The sequence below is a fragment of the Panthera onca genome, chromosome A2, assembly GCF_046562875.1.
Source record: "Panthera onca isolate mPanOnc1 chromosome A2, mPanOnc1 haplotype 2, whole genome shotgun sequence".
Taxonomy (NCBI): domain Eukaryota; kingdom Metazoa; phylum Chordata; class Mammalia; order Carnivora; family Felidae; genus Panthera; species Panthera onca.
Window position 1 is genome coordinate 11,419,345 of NC_138340.1, and position 19,865 is coordinate 11,439,209.

The following is a 19,865-nucleotide window of genomic DNA, read 5'->3' on the forward strand; positions in this document are numbered from 1 at the left end:
GGCAACTTAAAAAAGAATAAAGAACCTTGAAAACATTATGCTTTTAAAGGGGAGGCCACTCTGAGGTTTGGGAGGAAAAGCAAGGACCCACAGACAAAAATGTTGAGGAAGGAGATTTTAACTTAACCTCGGGAAGAATCTTACAGCACTACAAATTACCCCCACTGAAACCATCCAGCTCTGAATTCCAAGGTCTCTCTCCTCACTTCCTCGGAAGCTATTTAAGCAGAGTTCACCCACAACAATCCACAAAAGAGGCCGTATAAATTACAGTGGTCAAAGCAATGCAAACTCCACCAGCCCCGCAGGGACCTGTTAAAACTCTAACAAATTAGCACAAAGTTTTATGAACTAATAGTAAAACTCCTGGTGGCGGAATGGCTGAATAAATTTTTACAATCTTGAGAAAGCATTAGCTTTGTCAAAAGCTATAAAAATGTTCTCTACTTTTCATCCAGTAATTCCACTTTGGGAAAGTTATCAGAAAGAAATAATCCAAGGGGCGCCTGAGTGGCTCAGTCAGTTAAGCGGCTGACTTCATCTCAGGTGATGAACTCGCGGTTCGTGGGTTCCAGCCCCGCGTCGGGCTCTGTACTGACCGCTCAGAGCCTAGAGCCTGCTTCGGATTCTGTGTCTCTGTCTTTCTCTTCCTCCCCCGCTTGCTCTCCCTCTCTCTCTCTCTCTGTCAAAAATAAATACAGAATTTTTTTTTAATGAATAAAAAATAAAACAAAGAAATAATTCAAAATAAAAGAAGAAAAGTTTAAGTGGTTATTTCAGCCTTATCTACAATTTTAAAAAGCAACAAAAAGGTTGAGTAAATCACTGTTTATGCACTCCATGGAATATTAAGCAGCCATTGAAGTGGTAATTATGTGACAGTAGAGAGGAGAGTGAGCACAGAAAGTTAGGTAGGAATTAGCTCAGAGGAAGATGATGCGTTCCATGCAGTTCCAACTAAGTTCAAAAAAATACGTACATGGGCCAAAAGTAGAAGGAAACCAAACTATGCAAAATTCTCCAAATACAGCATGATTTTTTACATGTGCTATTTCTTCCGCCTGAAATGTTATCTCACACACAGAGACACACACAGATGCACACATTGATATACACACATATAGACTCATACATACACATATGCCCACACAATACACAAACACACACACACACACACACACACACACACACATACGCACCTGAGTACACATACATACATAAGGATATACATACTTAAGCACGCACACCCAAACACATAAGCATACATTCATATGCACACATAGACATGCCCACTCAATGCACATACACACATATACAAACACATATAAGTACACATTCACATACACCTTTATACATTTATGTGCATAGTATTTTGGGCTAAATTGTGCCCTCCCCAAATTCATATGTTAAATTCCTAACCCCCAGGACCTCAGAATGTTACCGTATTTGGAGACAAAGTTTTCAAAGAAGTAAATTAAGGTTCACTGAAGTCATATGGATGAGCCGTCATCCAATAAGACAAGTGTCCTTATAATAAGAAGAGATTAGGACAGTTACAGAGGGAGAATCAAGTGAAGACACAGGGAGAAGATGGCCAGCTACAAGTGCAGGCGACAGGCCTCAGGAGAAACCAGCCCTGCTGACACCGTGACCTCACACTTCTAGTCTCCAGAACTGTGAGAAAACAAACGTGCTGTGTAAGCCATCTGGTCCGTGGTACTGTGTTATGGCAGCTCCGGGAAGCTAACACACACACATACAACATGTGCCTACACAGGATGTGTTCATATATGTCCATACACATGTGCCTACACAATACACATATATGCACATTCGCATGCACGTGTGTGATCATATATGCATGTACGTGTGTGCCCACACAATACACACACACAAACACTCCCTTTCCTTCAAGACCTGAACTCACATCACCACCTTTGTGAAGCATTCCCTGGCCCTTTCAGACAGTATGAGTTGTTCCTTCCTCCACTACCTAACACTTTAGAGAACTCTGTTCATTCCTTCTTTCATCCCATAAATATCAGGTGAGCCCTGACACTCCTCAAGGAGCCGAGAATACAGCAGTAACCAGACCCAATCTCTTCTCCCTGCACTTACACTCAACTATAATGCTTACCTCATTGTATTGCTCTTTGTTTATAAGCCTGTCTTCTTCTTCAGGCCATGAGTTCATGAAATATCTGCCAAATGATATCTGTATCATAAGAGTAGGGGACTTGATGGATTTCTGTTGACCTCATCAATAGATGGATGGATACATTTGCCAAAATAAGTGTGTATGTGAATGTGTACTTACATGTATGTGGGGGGGGGGCATGTTTATGTGTACATATGAATGTGCACTTATGTGTTTGTGTACGTATACTTAGGATGGCGGAGATCTAGATTCCTTGGTTTGTTAACTTGGATTCTCCCAAAAGCAGACATGAAGACAAGATCTCTGATGCTTGTTTCTATTGGGAGACGGCAGTGGTGGGTAGCAAACTGGAGACATTTAGTCCATCTTTGCTAATGTGACTTTGGCTGACATAGGGAACAGTAGAGCAAACTGTCCAAAGAGGCCATCATTATAAATGACCAAGCAGAGGGCACCTGGGTGACTCGGTCAACTGATTTCAGCTCAGGTCATGATCCCAGGGTCACGGGATTGAGCCCCACATCAGGCTCTGTGCTGAGCATGGAGCCTGCTTGAGATCCTCTCTCCCTCTCCCTCTGCCCCTCCCCTGCTTGCTCTCGAAAGAAAGAAAGAAAGAAAGAAAGAAAGAATCAAGGAGAGGTTGGTGCACTGACCAAGAAAGATGCAAAATTCTGGAAAGAGCATGCAGTGCTGGGTGGGATGCACTGAGAGTGCACTGAATACCCATTCAGGACAAAGGATCAAGATTTGGGAGGTAGGAGGGTGCATAGCAACAGTCCTGAGAGATGGACAGAAATCATTATGAACATCTTTTCACAGATAAAGAAACTTGAGACTCAAAAGGTGAAATCATTTGTTTACATTTTTGCAACAAGTAAGGAATAGGGGTGACATTCTAACTGTGGTCTGCTTGCAAAGCCAGAGCTCTCCCTGTTCAGCTCACTGCCATCAGTGGAAAACCTTAGGGATGCCTGGTTACAGCAACAAATCTTTAAAGGTTTGTATCCATGATGCTGAAATGGCCCAACACCCACACACACACCCCACTAAGGGCACAGCCTCTAGAAGCCCAGAGGTACAAAGGTACAAAGTCAGAGGCACATACATGGTTATTGGCCAGCTTTGCACAGTGAGGTGTGCTTGCCACCTGCAGGAGAGGCAGGGGACAGACTTGCTTAATGCTCCTTTTTACAGCCATGACTTCTAGCTACAGGCATCCTGGTGACCAACAGCAACAACCAAAGCTAAGGAGTGGCACAGTCTGAAACTTTCTACTCTGTCTCCAGGGAATCAATTCCTCATTGACTCGATAATTAAGCCATAATCAGGCAGACTGGTCAGAATAGCCTTTCTCTTCCCCTTTCCCCCAGCTAGACTTTACTCCTTCTTGGCTGGATCTCACTAAGGGCTATGACTCGGAGACTATAACACTGTCACCTGAGCTCTGGGGGAATGGTCAGGTACTGGAAACACACACAAGCCTGCTGAGCTCTAGAAGCCATCAAGGAGCTACAGTGAAATGACCATCGGCGCTTTTATTGAGTGCCAAGTGCATGCAATAGCTGCCCTATGCCCTTTATGTACATTGGGCCTTATAAACCTCACAGCCTGCCTGCGAGGTAATAATAGTCCCACCTTCCTATCTCAGGTGAGGAAACGAAGGCTCGGTGGTACTTAACTACTTCCCAAGGATCTCACACCTGCCAAGAGGCAGAGCTAAGACTTGCCTGATTTTCGCCACTACACTCTTCTGCCCCCCAACACTCCCAGAGACCAGCAGGCATAAACAGGAGAGGGTGTCTAGCAGCAAGGAAAGATACCCAACAGACCGAGCTCAAGTTCAGACTCTACGATCTTCCAGCTCAGTGACTGAGCCAACTTCTCACAGGGGTTGTTTACTGAGCACCTGTGACGTATATTCCCAGGCCTTTGGAGTATTTTGTTAATGATGCTCACTCAAATACTGGATATCAAGTTTAAGGATCCTTTCCAAGAAAGAGAAACCCAGTTCAAAATAACCAGTATAACCAAGTCATGCTGCAGAGCGGTGAAAAGCAGTGAACTCTTGTTATGCACAAAAACTGGAATGACTCTCACAAGTACTATGTTAAGTAAGAGACCACATGGGAGAAAAAGCATATATGACTGTGATAAAATAATGTTCAAACCAAGGCACACTAATCTAAGGTGTTAGAAATCAGAAAAGTGGGGGGCACCTGGGGGGCTCAGTCGATTGAGCGTCCGACTTTGGCTCAGGTCATGCTCTCACGGTTTGTGAGTTCGAGCCCCGCGTTGGGCTCTGTGCTGACAGCTCAGAGCCTGGAGCCTGCTTCAGATTCTGTATGTGTGTCTCTCTCTGCTCCTCCCCTGCTCACATACAGTCTCTCTCTCTCTCTCTCAAAAATAAATAAAGATTGTTTTTTTTTTAATTTTAAAAAGAAATCAGAAAAGTGGTTATCTCTGGGGAGAAGAGATGAGTGAGAATGTGGAGCAGTCATGAAGGGGCTTTGGGGTGCTAGATAGACGATAGATAGATGACAGGTAGATAGATAGATATATAGATAGATGATAGATGATTGATAGATAGATAGATAGATAGATAGATTATAGATAGATAGATATAGATAGATGATAGATAATACATAGATGATAGATAGAAAGATGATAGATAATACGTAGATAGATGATAGATAGATAGATAGATAATAGATAGATGATAGATGATAGATAGATAGATATAGATAGATGATACATAATACATAGATAGATGATAGATAGATAGATAGATAGATAGATATAGATAGATGATAGATAATACATAGACAGATGATAGATAGATGATAGATAGATGATGATAGATAGATGATAGATAGATGATGATAGATAGATGATAGATAGATAGATAGATAGATAGATAGATTATAGATAGATGATAGATAGGTGATAGATAGATGATAGATAGATGATGATAGATAGATAGATACATAGATGATAGATAGATGATAGATAATACATAGATAGATAATAGATGTTAGGTAGATGATAGATGTTAGATAGATAATAGATAGATAGATGATAAATAATACATAGATAGATAGATGATAGATACATAGATACATAGATAGATAATAGATAGATGATAGGTAGATAGATGATAGATAGATAATAGGTAGATAGATAGATAGATAGATAGATAATAGATGATAGATAGATGATGATAGATAGATGATAGATAGATAGATTATAGATAGATAGATAGATAGATAGATAGATGATAGATAGATGATAGATAGATGATGATAGATAGATAGATACATAGATGATAGATAGATGATAGATAATACATAGATAGATAATAGATGTTAGGTAGATGATAGATGTTAGATAGATAATAGATAGATAGATGATAAATAATACATAGATAGATAGATAGATGATAGATAGATGATAGATACATAGATACATAGATAGATAATAGATAGATGATAGGTAGATAGATGATAGATAATAGATAGATAGATAGATAGATAGATAGATAGATGATAGATAGATGATGATAGATAGATAGATTATAGATAGATAGATAGATAGATAGATAGATAGATAGATGATAGATAGATGATAGATAGATGATGATAGATAGATACATAGATGATAGATAGATGATAGATAATACATAGATAGATAATAGATAGATGTTAGGTAGATGATAGATGTTAGATAGATAATAGATAGATAGATGATAAATAATACATAGATAGATAGATAGATAGATAGATGATAGATACATAGATACATAGATAGATAATAGATGATAGGTAGATAGATGATAGATAATAGGTAGATAGATAGACAGATAATAGATGATAGATGATAGATAAAATGTATACAGTTTTTATATAGCTTCTAATAAATATATAAATATTTCTATATATTAGAACACAGATAGTTTCTTATAAAACTTAAACATACACTTATACTCTTGGAAATATGAAAATGTATATCCACACAAAAACCTGCACATGAATGTTCATAGCAGTTTTGTCTATAACAGCCCAAACTAGAAATAACCTTCAGTGAATGAGTGGATGAACACATTACAGTTCGTCTATACCATGGATACTACTCAGTCACAAAAAGGAAGGACATATTGATACATGTAACAACTCAGTTGAATCTCAAGGCTATTATGTCATGTGTAAAACGCCGAACTTTATCAAAAGCATACAAGCTGCACGATTCCATTAATATAACATGTTGGAAGTGTAAAATAATGTGTGTACAAAGTATTCATTTTAGCAAAGACTGGAAACACTCAACAAAAGAAAATTGATTACATAGATGGTGGTACAATCTACTCGATGGGAAATAAAGAGCTGTAAAACAAAATTACAGATATGAAAATACCACCAAAATCAATTAAGCAAGAACTGTAAGATTCAGAACACTATTATAGTTTGCTAACTTTTACATGCAGAAGGAGGGGAGAGTGTGTAGCGAAGGTGGGAGTGTGGGAGTGAAGATACTCTGGCAGGTTACATAAGAAATCATTAATAGGGGCTGTTCATTGATGGCAGGCTTGTTATGAACTGGAGGGATGGGGATCCAGTTTGGGGGACAGCATTTCGTGATTTCACTGTAGGACTATTTTCTTTTTTTTTTTTTTTTAACGTTTTATTTATTTTTGAGACAGCGAGAGACAGAGCATGAACAGGGTAGGGCCAGAGAGAGGGAGACACAGAATCGGAAGCAGGCTCCAGGCTCCGAGCTGTCAGCACAGAGCCCGACGCGGGGCTCAAACTCACAGACCGTGAGATCATGACCTGAGCTGAAGTCGGCTGCTCAACCGGCTGAGCCACCCAGGCGCCCCACTGTAGGACTATTTTCTAACCAAGAGTGAGTATCACACAATTTTTTTAAGGGTATTTATTTTGAGAGTGAAAAAGTGCAAGCGGGGGGGGGGGGGGGGGGGGGGCAGAGAGAGAAGAGAGAGCAAGAATCCCAAGCAGGCCCCTCACCACAGGCAGGGCTCAAACTCATGAACTGTGAGATCATGACCAGAGCCAAAGTCAGATGCTTAACCGACTGAGCCACTCTGGCCCCCCCCGGGGTATCACACACTTTAAAAGTTAAATTTTTTAAAGACAACAGAAAGCCAATGGACGAGAAGGTTAAAAAAAAAAAAGATCCCAGGAGATAGAGAGGCTCCCCCCGGGGTGGGGGGCGGACAAAAATTGGGGTCATGATGGAAACACCCAACACCAAAAAACAAAGGTTCACCAACATTGCTGGTGGCAAGAATCCAACAAAGATTTCCTAATCCCATCCAAAGTGGGCTTGGTAGAGTTAATGAAGATTGAGCCCTTCATGTGGCTGATAGGAGGGTGTTTTTAACAAGGATGTGGATTGAAGTCCCAGTTTCAAGTACAGGACCTGACCTATGGCAGGCGACCAGGAAGTGTTTGATAAATTCATTTATCTGCTCTGAGATTTATTACTTTCCTTGGTGAACCCAACGGTATAAATTCTCTTCCTCGTGGAATCAAGACATTGGGTCAGACATCTGAGTACTCCGTGGAAGGCTTGGACCTTCAAACCACCCTGCCTAGGAACTGCCATGAGGCCCAGTCTGGGCTAGGAGGGGATTTTAGGGGGGTGTCCTGTGAGAGTGAATCCCTGGTGATTTCTCCATTTCCTCGCCCCCTCCATCATCCCAAAGCGCACTTACCCCAGAGAACAGGCCATAAGTGGCAAGAATAGAAACAAAACAATGAGCATCTTCTTTCTTAACAAGGAGCCACGGGGCTAGCGTCCCCCAAGGGCCCCCAAACTGTAAGTTGTGTCCCTGGCCCCCTGCTCACCTGCCCCAGGCCTGGGTGGACACATGATTCCCCCACACACACAGACATCAGACTCGCCCCAGCCATCACAGCCTCAGTGGTCTCCTGTGCCCTTCTTGAGGGCTTAACGCTGACCACAGGATACCCTGGAAGTCAGTGTAAAAGGAGGTTGGCCAACACCATCCCCTTGGTGATACCATCCTGGTAAGTCAGTGAGGGATGGAGAAGGGAATTGAGCTGGTTGGGGCTGGGAAAGAAGAATCCCTTTCCTTCTTGGATGCCCAGAGAGACAGGAGTGTCTGAGACCAATTCTGCACCCTCTGAACGGACAGAGGACACAGAGGGCACACACTCTGTGGCAGCTCACGCGAAGAAAACATTTAGGGTCTGCAGCTGAGGGACATGTGCACAAATGGGACAGCTTTCTCCACTGTGGTGGTCGTCTAGATGTGGTCCCCGGGGCCAGCAGCAGCGCAGCTCCCAGGAACTTCCTAGGGGCGCTGGTTATCGAGCCCCACCCAAGATGCTCCAGCCCTCTACGAAACACTGACACAGCTCAAAGTGAAGAACCACTACTCTAGGGCAACCAAGGACTTCACACCAACAACCAAGGACAGCTGCAAATATATTGCCAGGAAGGGACTCTCAGGAATAGTCACAGCCCACAGCATCCCCTTACAAAGCCTCCAATGCAACTCTGAAAAATCTTCAAAAGTAATATAAGGGGGGTTTTATTTGTTTCTTATTTTTAAGTCTATTTATTTTGAGAAAGAGAGAGAGAGAGAGGGCGTGAGATGGGGAGGGCTCCACACTGCCAGTGCAGAGCCTGATGTGGGGCTTGAGCTCACCAACCGTTGAGACCACGACCTGAGCTGAAATCAACAGTGAGACACTTCCCTGATTGAGACACCCAGGTGCCACAAAAAAAGAGTAGTTTTGCCAGAGATCTCTTGAGGTTGCCAAGGAGGCGATTACGCTGTTAACCTTCCTGAAAGCCCCCTTCCAACACCTCTTCCACCTCCAAGGGTTCTACTCCTCATAGCAGATACTTGCACCTCTCTCTTATTCTCATAACGTCTCCGGGTCACCTGTAACCTTTCTTATACACACCTATCTACCTACTCTGTTCTCCCGTATACGTCCTGATTCCACTTCAGCTAACCCTAAATCTTTCTGGAGACCAATATTCCTTGGAAGGCAAGGAGACGATAATTTTAGATGCTTGTGGTTGAATCGTTTTCCCTAGCACAGTGTAGCTCTGAAATGCCTCTCATCACGAAGCACACTCTCAGAGAAGCAGTGGCTGGTGAGAGAATAAGAATAAATCTGTCCAGATGGGAGTAGAGCCATTACAAGCAGAAGGCCCCTACCATCGCTCTCAGCCTGTGCCTCATTGTCAGGTATAACCAACACTGTCTCCCTGCGGTGGGTGTTGAGAGACCCACACATAAAGAACCAGTGCCTCCTTTTTTTTTTTTAATTTTTTAATGTTTATTTATTTATTTATTAAATATAATTTATTGTCAAATTGGCTAACATACAGTGTGTAAAGTGTGTTCTCGGTTTTGCGGCTAGATTCTCATGGTTCATGTTTCCATACAACACCCAGTGCTCATCCCAACAGGTGCCCTCCTCAATGCCCGTCACCCATTTTCCCCCTCTCCCCCACGTCCCCCATCAACCCTCAGTTTGTTCTCTGTATTTAAGAGTCTCTTGTGGTTTGCCTCCCTCCTTCTCTGTTTGTAACTATTTGTTCCCTTCCCCTCCCCCATGGTCTTCCGTTAAGTTTCTCAAGATCCACATATGAGTGAAAACATATGGTATCCGTCTTTCTCTGTATGACTTATTTCACTTAGCATAATACCCTCCAGTTCCATCCACGTTGCTGCAAATGGCCAGATTTCACTCTTTCTCATTGCCAAGTAGGATTCCATTGTATATATAAACCACATCTTCTTTATCCATTCGTCAGTTGATGGACATTTAGGCTCTTTCCAACACTTGGCTATTGTTGAAAGTGCTGCTATAAACACTGGGGTACAAGTGCCCCTATGCATCAGCACCCCTGTATCCCTTGGGTAAATTCCTAGTAGTGCTATTGCTGGGTCTTAGGGTAGATCTATTTTTAATTTTTTGAGGAACCTCCACACTGTTTTCCAGAGCAGCTGCACCAGTTTGTGTTCCCACCAACTGTGCGAGAGGGTTCCTGTTTCTCCACATCCTTGACAGCATCTGTTGTTTCCTGAGTTAATTTTAGCCACTCTAACCGGTGTGAGGTGATATCTCAGTGTGGTTTTGATTGGTATTTCCTTGATGAGGAGTGACACTGAGCATCTTTTCATGTGTCTGTTGGCCATCTGGATGTCTTCTTTGGAAAAGTGTCTATTCACGTCTTCTGCCCATTTCTTCACAAATATTTATTTATTTGTGAGAGAGAGAGAGAGAGAGAGAGAGAGAATATGAGCATGGGAGGGGCAGAGAGAGAGGGAGACACAGAATCTGAAGCAGGCTCCAGGGTCTGAGCTGTCAGCACAGAGCTCGACGCGGGGCTTGAACTCACAAGCAAAGAGATCATGACCTGAGCCAAAGTCAGACGCTTAAGCAACTGAGCCACCCAGGCGCCCCACATTTTTGTCATTTTTATGAAAACAACTCACCTTTGAACAATCCAGGCTGTGTCTGGGAGTTTTGTTTTGAATAAACTTCTTAAACAGCTGTTTAAGATACTATAACAATGCGTCTTTCACTGAGGGTTTCAATTGCTAGTGACAGCCTGTCTAGAACATAAGAAAATACAAAATTTCTTGTCCTGGAAGGCTACTGTTAATGTCAAAATGTACTTCCAAAACACCATTGGCTTTAAAGCTCCAAGTATACTTTTTTACCATGAAATTTTAAAATCTCCACTTAACCAGCTTTCTGGGTTCATCCATGGTCTCTATCTCCCCCTGAGAATGGACTGGGTGCTGTCCCAGTATGCTGAATGCTCATGGCCAGAAGGTTAGTCACAAACCTGCCAAAGCATTTCTGCTCTCATCAGTTGAGTTGAGTTGAGTTGAATTGTTTTAAGTAATCAAATATGACTGTACTGGTTGTAGTTGCTGCTGCAATTGTATCATTTAATTCAATGCTATAGAAATAAAAGAATTGCAAGAAGGGGCACCTGGGTGGCTCAGTGGGTTAAGCGGCCGACTTCAGCTCAGGTCATGATCTCACAGTCTGTGAGTCGAGCCCTCCGTCAGGCTCTGTCCTGACAGCTCAGAGCCTGAAGCCTGCTTCAGATTCTGTGTGTCCCTCTCTCTCTGCCCCTCACTCGTTCTGTCTCTCTCTCAAATATATATATATATATATATATATATATATATATATATATATAATCTCAAGAGAAGGAAGGGAAGGAAAGGAGGGACGGAGGGAGAAAAATGTTTTTTGATTAAATCCAAGTTGAATGCTTTAGAAAGCCTTCATAAAAAGGAATCACTAAAAAAACAATTGCTGTCTAATGAGATGTGAGCAAGATAACAGCATAACTGAGGTGTAAAATCATAAAAACCTGCAAGGCTTCTGTCCTTGGATTGTTTTGCAAGGATCCCCAGTATCTTGTTCCACATTAGTGGAGCAAACTAGAGCATAGCAAGAAGCCTATGGGTATGACTCAGGCAGGAAAGGTGATCAGGCAGGCTCACCATCGATGCGTTCGTACCCAGAGAGAAGACTGTGGTCCTCATCAAAGCCCGGTGAATAAATTTACATTCTTGACCAAAGTTAAAATTCGAAAAGTATGTTTGTGCATATTTGTGTTCCCACAAGATGTTTAGCACTGGTCCTCATCACAATGGATGAGAGGGGTTTTACTGTAGTCATGACATGGCAGCAGAGCATAAATGCCCCTAATAAATGTGGCATTCATTGGAAGCAGAAGAAGAGTGCTATCTGTCCTTATATCCTTAATCATTAACCTGAAATGGATGCTAACATTGCATCATGTTCAAGAAGGATGACTAAAGGGAGGAGAGAAAATAGAGAACAACAGAGGGAAAGGAAGAGAAGGAAGAAAAGAGAGTGATCGGGTTCCCTTTTTCTGTGCTGGGTTTGGTTTAGGTTTGATCCAGCTTCATTGTGTTTTCTGCAAAGCATTTTTCCACTGGGGGGAAATAAAACAACAACAAAGGTATTTATGGGCAATTTCTGAGTTGTCTCTAAACAACCAAGTTAAGTTTTTGAGATGCAAACTATCTCAGGCATGGTCGGTTTCACGGGGACAAACAGAAACCCACAGATCTTTACAGAATGCTGCAACCTCCAGGCCTGGAGCTCCATATCCAACTTCCAGCTTTATGTTGTTTTCCTCTCCTTTTTCCTCCCCTGTTTCCTCTGCAGTAGACACGGGCTGTCAATGGAACCAAAACACCAAAAAAATGAAACAGCAGTCTCAGAATTTCTTCTTCGGGGACTCTCAGAAAGGCCAGAGCATCAGATGCTCCTCTTTGGGCTGTTCCTCTCCATGTACCTGATCACTGTGGGAACCTCCTCATCATCTTGGCCATCATCACAGACTCCCACTTCCACGCGCCCATGTACTTCTTCCTCTCCAACCTGTCCCTTGTCGATATTTTCTTCTCTTCCACCACTGTCCCAAGATGCTGGTGAACCTTCGCACCCAGAGCCGGGCCATCTCCTTTGTGGGCGGCCTTGCTCAGATGTATGCCTTCCACCTGTTCAGGACCATGGACAGCTTCCTCCTGGCCATGATGGCCATTGACCGCTTCGTGGCAATTGTCCACCCTCTACACTACTCAGTCATCATGAGCCTTCGTGTCTGTGGGTTGCTGGTTGGGGGGCCATGGCTGATCACCAATCTCCAGTCACTCGTGCACACCTCCCTCATGGCTCAACTGACCTTCTGTTCTGGCTCCGAAATCCCCCACTTCTTCTGTGATCTCATGCCCCTGCTGAAGCTCTCCTGCTCTGACATGCACACCAATGAGCTGGTGGTTTTTGCTTTTGGCATCGTCGTGGGCATCAGCCCCCTCTCCTGCATCCACCTGCATTTTCTGGGCAGTCTTCAAGATCCCTTCTGCTCGGGGCAAGTGGAAAGCCTTCTCCACTTGTGGCTCTCACCTCACCACGGTGTCACTGTTCTATGGCACCATCTGGGCCATGTACTTTGCAGCCCACATCTGCCACTTCCTCCCAGAAGGACAAGGCGGCTGCCCTGATGTGTGGGGGGGTCATCCCCATGTTGAGCCCCTTTATATACAGCCTAAGGAACAAGGACATGAAGGCAGCCCTGAGGAGGTTCATCAGCAAAGCAGTCTCCTGTCAGTGCTAGGTCAGAACAGTGGTTGGCATTTACCGTGTTCCAGAACCACTGTTGGGTGGTGAGAACACAGAGATACATCCCATCTCTGCCCTCAAGGCACTCAGAGTTGAGTGGGGGATAGAGATGTGCAAATAAATCATTATGGTACAACATGGTAAATGTGTGACAAAAGTTGAATGGAAAGTTATGGGAACCCGAAGAGAGAGACGTGTGTTTTCCCCATGGTTTGTCTTCCCCGTGAAGATCAGAAAAGTAGTCTTAAATTGGCCCTCTCTGGGCTATCGGGCTTATGGGATTGCTACGTGGGTAACACTAGTTGAACAAAAGATTGGCCACACCATTTTAATATTGATAAAGACAACACATATTAACCAATTACATCACCATGCTTCCCAAGTGACTCGGAGAAGGACATTGAAAGCATTTGTTGAGATTAGCTCACTTATCATTCATTTCAGCAGCCACCAGCCTCGGGCTCACAGGGGCCTTGGGGTCACATCTTGTGGCCATGAGTTTGGAAATCATTGTCATCAACAGGCCTCCCATGTGCACCTCTCCTCCAGGCCCATCCATCTGACAGAGTTCTTTCTCTTAGATTTATTTATTTATTTTAGAGAGAGAGAGAAGAAGAAGAAGAAGAGGAGGAGGAGGAGGAGGAGGAAGGAGAAGGAGAAGAAGAAGAAGTAGGAGGAGGAGCAGAGAGAGAGGAAGAAAGAGAGGATCCCAAGCAAGCTCTGCAGTGTCAGCACGGAGCCCGATGTGGGGCTTGAACTCACGAACCACGAGATCGTGACCTGAGCCGAAGTCAGATGTTTAACCGACTGAGCCACCCAGGCACCCCCTGTTTTTACATTTTTAAGTGGTTGGGAAAAAACTAAAAGACTACTCTATGACAGACTGAAATTATATAAAATTCTAATTTTAGTGCTCATGGAGTTTTATGGGAACACAGCCACACCCATTAATCATCTATGACTGATTTCAAATTACAGGACAGAGCTGAATAATCTTGAAGGACACTTCATGTTGCACAAAGCCTAAAATGTTTACTATCTGGCCCTCTACCAAAGGAGTTTACTGACCCCTTTTCTATAGAAAACATAGAAATTGATACCCAAGTAGATCCATGAATCAGAAGCATCAGCTTCATGGGGAGTTTGCTAGAAATGAAGACGCAAACGCCATCCCAAACCATTGAATCATAATTTAACAACAACCCAAGGGGCTTATATGAACCTTAAAGTTTGGGGATCACGGGAATCAGTGGGGGGTGGAAAGAAGGGCAGTAGCGATTTGGGACCCAAATAGGCCTTCAGTTCATAGATACAAGAGAACCCTATCTGGGGCATTTTTCCGAGGACATTTTCCATGTTTCCCTTCCATAAACACCGCCCTGGAGAGGAAGGTCCAAAGACCCCACCAAACGCTTTCAAAGAATTGCAGCTACCGCTGGAGGACGTGGCCACCAGGTGGCGATAGTGCCGTTTCACAAAATGGATTTAAAGTTCGGTTTTTCAGAAACCTTTATCCTGGCTGTAAACTGGCCCAGTTACCCCGACCTCCCACGCAGTCGTGCTCTGGGAGGGACGGCATGTGTAAAGTTCCTGTGGTGGGACCGAGCCTGGGTTGCTCAGAGAAACCACGGAAAGGTGTGTCCCCAGCCCACAGAGGTGTGGTCACTCACCGCAGGGATTGGTCCACAGGGCAGAGGGGACCAGAACATTAAGCAGGGATATAGGGAGGGCTTGTGCTTCTGAATAAATCTACTGGTGAACCATACCATGGATTGGGGGTCAGAAAACGTTCTATAAATGGCCAGAGAGTAATTATCAGCTGTATAGATCCTACAGCCTCTGGCACAGTGGTTCACCTCTGCTGTTCCATCATGGAAGCCACCATGACAACACATCAAGGAATGGGAGTGGATGAGAACCCATGAAACTTTATTTATAGACATTGAAACTTGAATTTCATATAATTTTACATGTCGTGAAATATAGCCTTTTTTTTTACTGTTTCATTAAAAAAAATGTATTGACATCAAAATGATTCAGAAAGACTCCAAACCAACATCCACCTTCTGTGCGCTTCTCTCCCCCAGATCGTAGTGATAAAATACAGCATGTGCCTTCTATATTTTCAAGAAAGCCAAATATGTTGCAAAAATGGATCTGGCTGTTTGGGTTTTACTGACTGGCATTCGGTTCACTCCTTTTCTTCCCCCTGCCCCCAGAAACCCTCCTACACACTTGCCTCTTCTAATTTGACTACCTGGCAATGTAGGATCCCAATTATCTCAACTACCAAATTATTTCAGCTGTCGCCCACAAAGAAGAAATCAGGAGGAGGAGGTTTCTACCTTCTCTTTCAACTGGCTGGACTCCAAGGTTGCAGGAAAAATAATAATAACTAAGTTGTGAAACAGAAAATCCTGTCTAAAATCTGCCATCCAGTGTGAGCTTTCTAATATTACCTATTATCGGACGCATTAATGCTACGGTTACCACTAAGCCTACCTTCGTGGATACTAGCTTTAAAGTTTTGATTATCCAACAGAATTACCAAAAGTAGCCCACAAAATGTTTTTCTTTTTATTTGTTTCCAAACATTTTAAACTCTTAAAAATCCGGGGTGGCTGGGTGGCTGGGCGCCTGGGTAGCTCCGTTGGTTAAGTGTCCGACTCTTGATCTCGGCTCAGGTTATGATCTCACGATTCATGAGTCCCACTTTGGGCTCTGCGCTGACAGTGTGGAGCCTGCTTGGGATTCTTTTACCCTCTCTCTCTGCTCCTCCGCCATTTGCACGTGGGCTCTCTCTCTCTCTCTCTCTCAAAATAAATAAATAAGTGAAATTTTTTTAAAAAATCATTCATAGCTCAAGAGCCAGATTTGGCCCACAGGCTCTAGTTTGCAAACCCTGGCACATGTGGATGGTAGTGACAAGAAGCAGGGAGACCAAAAGGGACCAAAGAGTAAGAGATGAAATGAGCTGAATCCCAGCACCAGACAAGGAAGGGACAGGTGGTGCCACAGGACCTTTGCATATGCTAATGCCTCCTTAGCTTTGAGGTTTTGAGGCAAACCGCACTTCCTCAGGGAAGTCTTTCACCCCCTCCTTATCTCAGCTATGTCAGGTGCCCAAATACATTCACTATTCCTCATTGTCCCCATCACATCAGTGATTTGGTATTCATATGTGTGATTCTCTCATGAGAATCTATGTCACCGACTAAACTGTGAGCTGAGAAATGAGAGACTGTGTTTTCTTGTTTATCTTGCCCAACTCCATACCCCCATGCTTAGTACGTTGGTCACTTGAAATATATGTGTCGACTGAGTGAATGAATTAATAAATGAATGGATGAACAAATGAATGAATAGGGAGGCAGTGCAATGACAAGACTCTAGGAGGTAGTCCGGGTTGGAAGAGAGACATCTAATAGTCAAGGTTAAGTTGCTGTGGTATGCAATGTAAACTCTCCCTCTGCTCCCCCAGCCTCAGTAAAGGCTGTTACACACCCAGGAGCCCTGGTGAAATCAAGGAGAGAAGCCAGTGCACCTCATCGTAGAGACCAGAAAGAGCGAGCTCACTATGAAACTATTTAACTCAGCGATAACAGAAGACCGTGAGAAAACAATCATCCAGTAATTCTCCAAAATCTCAGCAAGGTGTTCAAAGGGGGCTGAGCCGATTTATCTGAAGAAGCAGAGGGGCCCTGGCCAGTATGAGAGCACAGTAACACTTCTTTCTCTATACATGGGACTTTATTAGGTGACGCAAAGCAATTTGGAGACTCGGACCCTGAGGCTCAGAGAGGGAAAGCGTGCCAACGTCAGAAGCTAGATCAGGGCAGAGGGGGGGATTCCAATCCAGCATACTGTGACCCCAAAACTTGACCCCTCCCTCCACCGTGCTGGATGCCCTCTCAGGTGAGTGCCCAAGGTCACGCTGCAGCCCCATGTGGGGCTCAGTGTGGAGGGGACAGGGGCAAACGGTGGATCAGCTGGTGAAAAAGAAAGGCACGTCCAGGAAGGCACGAGGAAAGATGCAGTAAGGCTACAGCCTGAGGCCCTGGAGGGGAAGCTCCTACTTTTAAATGTAGTTTAGATTTGGGGGGAGTCACTCCTATCTCTGTGAACCTAGTGGGTGGTCCCCAAGACCACCCTCAGGTTCAATGCTTCACGAGGAGTCACAGGACTCAGCAAAATTGTTACACTCACAGTTTATTACAGGGAAAGGATACAGATGAAAAGCAGCAAAGGTAAAAAGCACATGGCGGGGAGGGTCCAGAAGAGACCAGCCACCAGGGGACCAGTTGTCCCCTCCCTGTGGGTTTGTATAGACGCACTTAATTCTCCCAGCAATGATGCTTGACAACACACGAGGTATATTGTCAACCAGGGAAGCTCCTTGAAAACAATTCCTCGTCCAGAATTTTCACTGAAGGTAGGCCGCTGTATTATCGTCCTACGGCTGCCATAATAAAACACCACAGACAGGGTGACTTAAACAAGAAAGATTTATTCTCTTACAGTTCTGGAGGCCAGAAGTCTGAGATCAAGGCATCAGTAGGGCTGGTTCCTTCTGGGGCCTCTCTCCTTGGCTGGTAGATGGCCGTCTTCTGTGTCCTCATATGCTCTCCCCTCTGTGCACACACATCTCTGTGTCCAAATTTCCTCTTCTTATGAGGACACCAGTTACCTTGGATTAGGGCCCACCCTAAAGATTTCATTTGTTTCAATCACTGTTTAAAGGCCCCATCTCCAGATACAGTCACGTCCTGAGGTACTGGGATGGGGGGGAAGGGGGAGAGAGTCAACATATGAATTTGGTGTAGACACAATTCAGCCTATAACAGCCACGTAGACACGGTTGACCACCCATGTGGCTGACCTTGGTTACTCAGTCTCTTGCCCCTCTAGAGGCCAGACTGATACCTCTTGGATCAGTGTGGCCCAAGGTCCCCACTATAAACCACGTGGTTAGCATGGCCCCCCAGGTATACAAAGGGATTCTTGTCAAGTAGGATACTCCAAGGGCTTAGGGGCCACCTCCCAGGAGACAGTCAAGGGCCAGATCTTTCTGTGGATGACGCAGTAGAGCCCAGAGACCTGGGAGAGAGGAGAGAGAAGGTAAGGAATGACACGGGGTCTCTGCCTGGCTCTGCCCACCAGGCCACTTGCCCCACCTAACTGGTCTGTCACCCCTCTCCAGGCTGCCTCCCCTTCCTGTGGAACAGCCAGAGGTCCTGCAAGCTGGACAGCAATGGCAGCTCTTGGCATGGCAGCTGGTGGCCAGTAGCGGAAGGTGTCCTGGGGCCTGTGCAGGGGCCTGGAGAGCAGGAGGGCCCCGCAGACCTACAGCTGATGGAAGGAGGGCTCTGCACAGGGAGCTGGGGGCGCTGATGCACCCTAACTCTACAGCTTGTCTGCTGGGCTTTGCCGAGGGCCACTGAGAGAGAGGCTCTGGCCAAGATATGCCGCCCCACTAACTGCCTGCCAGGTGACGCCACATTCCGCCTCAGGAAGCTGCCTCGTGGTGCCTTGGCCACCCTCTGCCCCTCTAGCTGCTTGAAGCCACCCTGGTGGATGTCTCTGAGCAGCCTCCTGTTCCCTGGCTCCTCTGAGGATGGACTCCCACCCAGGCAAGTGCCTCTTCACCCTGGAAGATGCCTCCTGCAGGTGAGCCGCGGGCACAGGGGCAACTGAGAATGACAAAAGTGGGTGGGGGGAGCTGGGAGCCTGTTCCCCATAACCTTCTCTATCTTCTAGTCCCGGGAACAGAGGGCCCTAGGGAGATGGCATACAGGAAGCTTAGCCCACAGACACACACCCCACCGCCATTGTCCCCACCCCCACAGCCTGGATAACAGGGGGCGCGTAATTCTTCCTTTTGGATGGATAAGGAAACGGAGGCCTAGAGAGAATGTCTGCATTTAGGGCTCCCAAGAAGCCGACTCTGAGATAAGGATTCAAGTGCAGGAAGTTTATTTGGGAAGTGATCTAGGAAATGCTGGAAGGGGGGTGGAGGAGTGAGAAAGGGAAGGGAAGAGAAGGAAGGCAGTAAAGAGTGTGCTGATATTCAAGTTTCCAGTGTGGGCAGCTAGAACTCAGTCCCAGGGGAACCCATGGGGGTCAGTGTGGAACATACACATCAGTCACCCCACATGAGGGGTGAGGGAGCTGGGGTACTTATCCACCACCCCCCACGGTCTGCCACAGGGGTGCAGAGCTCTGTGCAAACCTCACCAGCCCCCTCTGCCTGCATTTCTTCTTTCAACAAATCCCCATTCTGCTGGGGCTATCCATCAAGCAGCCAGCGAGAGCATTTGGGGGAAAGAGAATACACACACACACACACACACACAGGCTCCTAAATCCAAACAGCAACTACCAAAATGCAGATTAATAATTGTACACACTTCACAAAATGTGAAAATTAGTATACATAGCCATTTTATTAACACTTACCATGAATTTCTGGTTGTTAAGAAAGAATCATAGCCAACTGTGAATTAAATGAGCTACATGTAGACAAATAAATG

The 19,865-nt window shown here is 44.8% G+C and overlaps 1 protein-coding gene across 1 annotated transcript; it reads left to right on the forward strand.

Annotated features, from left to right (window-relative positions):
* Nucleotides 1-12,394: 12,394 nt before the first annotated feature.
* On the forward strand, nt 12,395-13,330 carry OR1I1 (olfactory receptor family 1 subfamily I member 1). The gene is given in 5 exon segments (XM_060627709.3): nt 12,395-12,515; nt 12,518-12,628; nt 12,631-13,054; nt 13,056-13,167; nt 13,169-13,330. Coding segments are annotated over 5 exon segments (930 nt in total).
* The last annotated feature ends 6,535 nt before the right edge of the window (nt 13,331-19,865 follow it).